General features: G+C 46.5%; 1 protein-coding gene across 2 annotated transcripts; it reads right to left on the reverse strand.

The window, feature by feature from the left end:
- Window positions 1-206: 206 nt before the first annotated feature.
- LOC135815004 (myosin light chain kinase A-like) lies at window positions 207-8,719 on the reverse strand. Of its 2 annotated transcripts, XR_010553245.1 has the most exons (13): window positions 8,311-8,719; window positions 6,821-6,925; window positions 6,250-6,330; window positions 5,069-5,200; window positions 4,532-4,622; window positions 4,285-4,363; window positions 3,536-3,648; window positions 3,221-3,306; window positions 2,942-3,028; window positions 2,597-2,686; window positions 1,761-1,829; window positions 518-1,288; window positions 207-443 (listed from the first exon to the last, which is right to left on the reverse strand). XR_010553245.1 is itself a non-coding variant. In XM_065328218.1 (12 exons), the coding sequence occupies exons 1-12, from the start codon at window positions 8,548-8,550 to the stop codon at window positions 1,139-1,141; spliced, it is 1,323 nt and encodes a 440-aa protein (XP_065184290.1). In that variant the 5' UTR covers window positions 8,551-8,719; the 3' UTR covers window positions 207-1,138. The 2 variants fall into 2 exon arrangements, 1 of the variants encoding a protein (XP_065184290.1); XM_065328218.1 differs by having other exon boundaries at window positions 207-1,288.
- Between the last annotated feature and the right edge of the window lie 561 nt (window positions 8,720-9,280).

Here is a 9,280-nt window from a genome sequence, read left to right on the forward strand (position 1 = left end):
TTTATTTCTTTGCCCTCGCTGTCAGCACCTTCCAATTTTTCATTTTACTGTCGATATATGTGTCCAATTCCAAAATACATGTACATGCAGTTATAATAGATACAACCCTGTTGGTATCGTGTTGCATGGACTACCTGCCATCACGCAGGAGCCAGGACTTTTGCACGCAACCACTCCAGGTCCCGGACACACACACACACTGATCGTCAGTAAAAAAAATTGGTCAGTAAGCAGCAAGCTGTCTAATCCGATGAGGAAAAAAAGAAAAGGGTACATGATTGATGATAAGCCTGGGCAAGCATGCAGATGAACAGTGTGGGTTAGGTGAACATTGGTTCCTTCAGCGAATGCGACCAGTGGTAATGACAGCACATCATAGGTGTGGTCACCCGATCGACGCTTTTTGTATGGCAAAGTGAGAGTACTGCATGATTGCATACGGCCTGCTAGGCAGGCAATCCTGCAGTCCTACAGGCTGGCCTGCTAGGCAGGCGATCCTGCAGTCCTACAGGCTGGCCTGCTAGGCAGGCAATCCTGCAGTCCTACAGGCTCGTCAGTGAGAGAACCGAAGGTACCAGCAGAGTGACAGTGTAGAGAAGCGGCAAGTTCTTAAGATAAATTTGCGTAGGAGAGCTGCTATGTACAGTACAGTGGAATTGGTATCGGTGATTGCTGTCAGTTGCTACGATAAACATTATGTAGAGCTACTAAGCTACGGGTGAAACAAAGAATGCCATCTCCGACGCACTAGACCGTGGCGATATGTGGTGCAAACGGCAAGAAGAATAAGAATGCTTGGGAGAGAGAGAGAGAGAGAGAGAGAGAGAGAGAGAGAGAGAGAGAGAGAGAGAGAGAGAGACAGAGAGAGAGAGGGAGAGAGAGAGAGAGGGAGAGAGAGAGAGAGAGAGAGAGAGGGAGAGATGTGAGATGTCAGCGCATGCGTGATGAGTGATATAGTTCAACCGTTGTGTCCGCGGACAGTCTTGTTCATGCAGTGAGATCATCATGATAAATATAGTCACCAAAGTAGCAGCAGTAGCACCAGTACGCGTTGTGCTTCTACTCAACAGCAGCTGGTATTCCGCTTCTACACGTGCCTAATTTGGCACTCGGGTGTCTTAAAGCCTGGCTATCTAGCTCATGGCTTTTTGGATGGGGATTGTTTCTTAGCCACGTGTTCCAGCTGCAGCTTGCTTGCCTGCGCAGACGTCGAGGAAGCCCGCGTTGGCCGCATGTAGCTGGGCACATGAGCAGAAGTGCTGGTGCTTGGGGACGTCTTGCGCGCACTCTGGGATACAGCGGGTGCCAGAACACGTGCATGTCAAGTATGAAAACATTGAAACCTCCATCATTTTGTACGATTGCCAAAGTACACTTTATCATAATTATAACAAGAGAAATTTCGGCCAATGTTACCAGGTGTTGTTGACAAATACTCTACTCAGTGCACAAAAACTGCACCTCCACACAGCCAATTTCATAGATGTAATCACCGAGAGTATTCATGGAACTATCACAGCTTGCCTTCCGTTTCAATGCACAACTGCTGGTTCTCTTGTCCACAGTCTGGCTTACACAACAACCATTCAATTAGTACACACAGCTCCACCATGGGCTGCTCCAAGTCTGGGCATGAGAACCACCAAGATTATCAATGTGCCAATCACCACAGTCTGCAATCCACATTCCTTTGGTGCTCTGAGATATCACACTGGAGTTAGCAACACTGCACACCGCACACACGAAGCTACAGTACTCACCGAAGGTCTTGCAGCCGCTGAAGCACCTCCATTCGGGACACCCAGGGTGGCCGAACTCTTGCTTTTTACCTGGTACGGGAACATGTTGATAACATTACACGACAGAGACTCAATCGCATTTGTATTGAAAGACTTTCGCATTGACCGGTATCAGCATTGATAGACATTCGTATTGATAGACATTGGCATTGAAGGACATCGGTTGTGAACGCATGCTGAATATATTTTTTTGCGTCTTGCAAAGGCGCAGATCTCCAATCACAGGCAGTGAATGCCGATGGTATCTTAGCCGTTGTCTAGGAGTTTACATGGCTGTACGGAGTGCCTTACCCCAAGCCATCTGTTGTACACCAGCAAGTACCATGGCAAGAGAACTCGTCTTGCAGTCATGTCTGTACAACTAAATGAAAAGCCAACCTCGTTCTATGCAGGCCATGTACTTGTTCTGACTGAAGATTTCTATGTGATCTGTAGTACATCAATTCGGAATCAGGTACATGTACTACTACACTGTAGTACTTTGCTACAGTTTCTTCAAACTACAGTACAGTTGACAGTTGTCTTCAGTGACGTCATCCTTCACTACTAGCAAGTATGTAGAGTAAAACCTGTCAAGGTGACCACCTCGGCACCTGTCCTAGAGGTTCACCGAATCCAGGACCAAAGGGTATCACTTCCACTAAAATGACCCTGGCATAGGGAACCACCTGAACACGGGGACTAGAGTTTTGGGGTCCCATGAGTTGTCGGCTCAGACAGGTTTCACTGTGCACACACACGCACGCACGCACGCGCACGCACACACACACACACTTCAATGACCACTAAAGACTTACCGTTTTCAAGCCATGCTGCGGTGACAGTTTAGTGGGATCCTGCGCCTGCAGCTCACTTTGTGCATGGGAGTGCTCTTCACTGGACTCATCCTATAGGCAACCATTACACAATCCATAAACAACAATCACCAGTGCTTCGTGTATTCATCTTGGGCTGCAGTAGGGACGACATGCTAAAACAACGCATATTCCACAGACGGCATTATTCGTTTGTCGACATGGCTATACTATAAGGAGCCATGTTTGTTGGCCAAGGACCAGTTGAAAACACTTGCTATTCTGCCGATGGTGGATTGTCCTTAGTGGATGCACTGTAGGTTGTGGGATTAGGTAGCACTGACTCACCAATTTGGATTTCTGCTCCAAGCTCATCCCTTGACTCATCTCGCTCATCAGTTGCAGTACATTCAACTTGTAGTCTCCCTTGCGGCCCTGTTGCACATGTTGCACACGATACACACAGCAGATGGCACAATTCAATTACATGGGACCGGCAGAAACACAGATCATGCATGCACGCATGCGCCACTTATCTAACACAGGACGATATTGGTGATTCAATTTCCAAATTATGCCAGTCCATCCCTGGCACGACTACGACGAAGACACACCACAGGCTCTTACCGTTATCCAGGGGTGTTGTAACGCTTCCTGGGCTGTGGTCCTCTTTGCCGGACTGACGTCCAGAAGCTGTAGAAGAAGCTCTTTCGCTGCAGGTAGTAGTGAATGGAAAATAGGCAAAGGACAAGGGGACACAGTCAAGTCACATATGGGTAGTTGTGGGTAGATGTCAAGTGCACATGTTAGCAAGAACAATACAAATCAATGAAAGGTGATGCATCATCATACATCATCTATTGACATTTCCCCTCGAACCCTCTCCACAATGGTGAACCATTGAGCAGGCTAGAACGAAGCAGTGCGGTTTTCTTTTCTGACCTTCCTTGTTCACTTTGTGCCATATCGCTGCCGACATGTCAATGTTGCCCTTCATGATCTCCTTGGTCAGGTCCGCTGCTGTTGTGGATTTGAATGGCATTGATCCAGAGAGTCTGAGCAGTCAGCACACGCAGAGCAATAATGATAAAGAGCTGCTTTGCTTCTAAAGCTACAAACGTCAATAGACCTCATGTTACTATTATTATCTTGCAGAAAAGTACATTGCTAAATGAAATGATCTACTGCCTATGGCTGTGCGAAGTATGTCGTGGAATAGTTTGTCCAGTGCCCCCAATCCAACGTTTAACAACATGCCTTTGCAGCGACTCTAACACTTGAAGTGTTGGCGATATTGAACAATGGTCGGTGCACTTCATTAGCTACTCCTCTCCCTTCTGTTTGCTTTCACATACGTCAACACGTCCTTCAGTGCCACCATGAGTACATGATCGATAGCTTGCAACTTGCCAATGCCTAGCTTCGCTCACGGTGGAATTTTATTGATGACATCAATCTGTTGAAGACAAAGTCTGACACGACTCGTAGGTAAGCCCATCACAACTCAAGATAGGAGTTGAACACCCTTGAAATGGTGTACTCTAGCAAATGTACTTTTGACTGTGGCTATGATTATTGCATAGAGTTACGCCATTTTGTACCAGGGTATCTGGTGCCGGGACTGTTGTATAAAAAAGTGCAGTGTTTTATGCCACTGCGGCTAGTCTACGATGTTGAATTGTTATACTCACAGCTTGAACATAATGATGCCTAGACTCCACACATCACACTGCTTCGTGTAGGTGCGGAATGAGTCCAGTACCTCCGGTGCTGCAGGAAAGGATACAATTACATACGGGCATCACAAGTGAGTTGACAAGAGTTCATGTGTGCAACCAAGTGGCGGTATGATAGTAGGTTGTCATTTATTGTACAGGCGCAACATGTTGATAAGGAAGAACATGAGAATGAGGATGACCTGATCATTGGCATACATACCCATGTAGAGAGGTGTGCCGCAGTAGCTCTGCATTATTGCCTCCGGATTGTTTCCTTTCTCCACCAGACAGGACAGGCCAAAGTCCGTCACCTGCAGCGCAGAATGCACAGGATGCGGCAGTGGATTCACGACCAGCAACACTGCCAGCTTTTAAAATAGCTCCTTAACCATGAGTGGTGCCGCTGGTCCAAATAAAACTTGTACACACGTCACAATCAATGCTTCAAGTTTCAACACCGTGCATCACACACATACATGTAAATACAAGCCATATGCATGTGCTATGAACTTCAACATTGCAAATAGATTCTCCGGTCTTCTTCAAGCTATGTGTACAAACACATAGTATGCTTTGAAAACGTTGAGGAGGAGGTCGCATTCGCTTTCCTTGACGCACAAGAGGAGAGCTTCTATTCGGCTGGAATAGTATGTATGCTGATATGAGAAGTACATCAGGGTTTCGTGTTTGATTTTGTGGCAAAGGCTCAAAGCTTTACAAACCCCCTTGATATGTCTCCAGCATCAAGCTACGCTACCTTGATGTCCCAGGGATCGTCCTCGGTGACCTTCAGCAGTATATTCTCCAACTTGAGATCACGGTGCACCATTTTGTTGTCGTGCATGTAGCCGACTGCACTGAACAAGCGGGTCATGACCGTCTTGGCTTCCTGCAGGGCACGCATCATAGTGCAGTCAGTACATACATGTATACCGTGCACACAGTGCATGCACATGCATACACATGGATACAGTGCAAACACACACACATCATCATACACATGCATCCATGTACAGCACATGTCACAGGGCATAGCTTAAGGATTTCATTTAGATCGGACAAACGTCCTTCCATTTTGAAATCTGTCCGGACATGCCCGGACATTTTCCACAGCACATTTTCAGGGCGTTTCTTCTTTTTTTTTTAGTAGTACAGTGAAAGAGTGAAAAATAAAAGATGACATCTTCCTCTCAAGAGCGAACAACTGCACTAGCAGTCCAACCCATCGATTCAAGTGCGAAGTCGACACCAACGGTCGAAAGTGTGAATTGACTGTAGCAACAATGCGTTGGTACAGGTGGATCAAGTAAATAATTATAGTGAAGTCTACGCCTGAGACTACGGTGTACGTGTTAGTTGTACGATATGCAAGTCGCATTTCGCGGCAACGAAGCTCCGAAGAAAGCCCATCTCTGCATGAAAAGGTCGAAAGGTCGCTGCTCTTTTTTTACTTTTTGACCGGACACTATGTCCGGTGAAATTGAAAACGTCCAGTCAGTGGCCGAAAATGGCCAGAAAATGTCCGATGTCCGGCCGTTAATCTATGCCCTGTGTCACGGACAACACATGCATGTACGTACAAGGACATACAATTAACATGTGACGGTATCTGTGTACGGATAGCTGGCACCATTTCAAAGCCAAATTGGGATAATGGTCATCACTTCTGGACTTACAATGACAGCTTGGAATTGTTCTTACATGTACAGGATAACTTTCCCGTAGCAGGCACTTCTCAACTCAGGACACCTCCACATTCTGGACACAGTTGTTGAGTTCCAACCTGGTACTGGTGTTCTCCCGCGATCTCTATAAACCATGCCCTGCGTCAGATCTCATAACAAACTTTTAAATCTCCAGTGCCAGACACAATGCTACCCTCGCTTGTTCCGTGGCGTGTTAAATAGATGGAGGACAAAGACAACAGAAGTGACTTACGTCATTTGCTAATCTCTTTCTGACAGCCAATACAGCTTCCAGGTCTCCACCGCCGCAAAACTCAAGGACCATCATTGTTTGCTGCGAGAAAGTTGCACACAATGACAATTGACAAGACACCTAGCTTGTTGACCTGTATCTAAAGAACAGCACTTACAATGCCATCCTGTGCCCGCAGTTTCCCTGGCAAGTCAAGAACAGTGGGTTTCTAGTAACTTTCTACGCTTGGCATTGTAATTAGTATTACCCGGTAATTTACACCCTCGCCAAGACATGTATATCCAGTAGATGCGGAATTCGTGACAACATGAAGATGAGCAAAGGAACAAGAACAATACTTGGTGCGGTGATGAATATTGCTACCTCGGTGTACGACTAAGAACTCTGTAGCCTCCGTTTATCGAAGTGCATGCTTCTAAATTTGTCAGCCGCTCGGAGTGGAGTTTCATCTCGTACAGTAGTCATTGCACAACACGAAACATCTCTACTCTCTACCAGTCAGTAGTCATTGCACAACACACGAAACATCTCTATTATCTACCAGACTGCAGTTGCAGGGCTGCTCACGTACCTGGTGGGTTTCGAAGACTTCGTGCAGACAGACGATGTGCGGGTGCTCGACTTTGCGCAAGATCGTCAGCTCGTTCTCCATCATCTGCACGGCCCGTGTACCCGCCTGTCCAGTGGAAACAATCATAGTCACAGCAGCCACAGTAAAGAAGAATACGCATAAGATAATCACATTTGCAAATCATCACAGGCCTGGCAAAACACAACTGAGCATGAGCATCAGAGTGGGGTGCTGCAGTACTGCCGGGCGCCGGAGAACGCATAGGCTGGGATATCACCAAGCACAGCATAACGATATTCATGTACATGTATGTGCAGTGACTCTGCTGCGCAGAGACTGTACATGAAATAAGAACGAACTGCCTGGGCTACGAGGCTGACGCCCAGTTCTCTGGCACCTGACAGTATTGTATCATGGGCCTACTTGGGCCCTTTCATACACTTTTTATCCCTGGATTCTCTGCATGATGTTGCCAGTCGGTTGGCTTACGACTCATACATCCGGCGAAACGAAGAAGTGACAAATGCGGTCTTGTCAATATCAACATCTCAATATGAATGGTGGTAGCGTGCCAGTGCAGTGGATCATGCAGCCAAAAGAGAGTGCTGCATGGAATGGGAGAGTGGACTAACGGGTTGTTGTTGTTGTTGTTGTTGTTGTTGTTGTTGTCTTTATTTTAAGTGCATCACGAAAACAAACCTGACATACATGCAGTTGCTATTTTTCTCTGGGCACAAGACAATGTCAAAGAACCCGCAGAGCTAATTGCCGGCCCAAGAAGGCAATTGGAGCATGTCGAGGCACTACGTGCCGTGCATGATTGCAAACTCCTTTACAAGTAAGTAAGTACCAAACTGCATCTCGAACTGTACTTTACTTCAGTAGCAGGAGAATTTCGTGTGCTGGATGGCCTACATACATGATTGTACAAGATTGTACATCTAGGAAGGATGGTCTGTTGCAGTGGATGATAGATTGTTATTGTGTTGGCATTATATCACATTAATTTAATTTTTTATTATCTTATCACAGGACGCCTTCCGGATTCAATGGATATAATCAGCATGTCATGATCCAAGAAAATCTAGGGCCGTTGGTGCTTTGCCATTGATAACATTTCGAAGTGTTACGTTTATTACAGACTCCACTAAGAATAGGTAAGACCACTCCCTCCAAGTTCCATAGCAAAACAACAATGATGGATCATACACGACGTTGTCACCGTGTAGACTACGTGTGTAACTGGGTATCACATTTTTGCATCCGAATGGCAATTCATCTGATCTTCCTCATCTCAACCAAATGCCTCGAACATGATCCCAGGCACAACGAAAGTTGACTACAGTGTAAAATGGAGGAGAACACGTCGCCCATTCATTGTGCTGCCTTTGTACGCAGGTTTCGACGCTATTTTGGAAATGCTGGGGAAAGTCTCAAGGGCATGATTATTTGAACACAATTGTTGTGCGAAGAATACAAAGTACATGTACCTCTGCTTTGACGACGATTTTCACTGCCACCACTAGGCTGCTGACCAGGTGCTCAGCTCGATGGACAACGCCGAACGTGCCATGGCCAATCGGTTCGCGGTCCACTCGGTAGTAGCTGGCCATCTGATTGGCTTCTTCCAGACGCGTCGTCTTGACCACTCGGTTGCTAACAGACGGCCGCCGCCATCTCGGCCAGGGTTCCTTGCTGGGGTCGTCCAGCCTCGACCCGCCACCGGACATTGTGACGAGAATGCGTCGGGTGTCAGCCAATGGCTCTTGTTTTCTCCGCGGCTAGATAGTAGTGAATGGACGTGCCGCACTGCTGGGAGGAACAATCCTTCCAAGCTACAGGAAAGAACGATCGCTGCACCTTTTCTACATTGTGCTATTTGTGGCTAATTTTTCCAGTGAAAACGCTGTCTTCTGTGTCACTCGTTCAGAGTCGTTGAGCTGAGCGAGTCGTGCCAGCATACCTACTACGTAACCTACAAAATGTACAGTGTAGTACCTGCTGTCCAGCTTAGCAGCTAGCTGAGACTGAGAGTCAGACTTGTGAGAGTTCAATCATGCAGAACGGATGAAGGATCGATTGTAACTGAATGTTGAAACAACATTCAACATACATCTAGATCTGCAGACTGCGCATGCCATGGCACTTGTCATGTCGATCCACAGACATGTCTGTCTTCGAAGCTTCGCGAGACTGGTCTGCGGTCCATGCACGTACACGAGTAAAACAATAAAAATAAAAGTAGTCATGACTCTTGTCTGTGCCATGGCCATGGTCATTATAAAAATATAATACAAAGACTAGTATTATAGTATACTGTGGAAAGGAAGCAAGTAAGTTAGTTTTACGGCTTGTCTTTATTCAAACAACAATGTTCTGATGTGCTAGGAGGTAAAGTTCCCAGCTCGGCCATCGACCCGTATTGTAGGCTGTACTGGCCCGGCTGTGTCGACCATAAAC

This window comes from Sycon ciliatum, chromosome 4 (assembly GCF_964019385.1).
Source record: "Sycon ciliatum chromosome 4, ocSycCili1.1, whole genome shotgun sequence".
In the NCBI taxonomy this organism is placed as follows: domain Eukaryota; kingdom Metazoa; phylum Porifera; class Calcarea; order Leucosolenida; family Sycettidae; genus Sycon; species Sycon ciliatum.

Bases quoted from the DNA above. Each gene is read 5' to 3' on its own strand.
- LOC135815004 (XM_065328218.1), bottom strand. From the start codon at position 8,550: ATGTCCGGTGGCGGGTCGAGGCTGGACGACCCCAGCAAGGAACCCTGG. The intron at 3,307-3,535 runs GTCAGAAAAGAA...TACTACCTGCAG, and splicing joins GCACAAAGTGAACAAGGAAG to CGAAAGAGCTTCTTCTACAG. The intron at 1,289-1,760 runs GTGAGTACTGTA...GCTGTATCCCAG, and splicing joins CAGCGGCTGCAAGACCTTCG to AGTGCGCGCAAGACGTCCCC.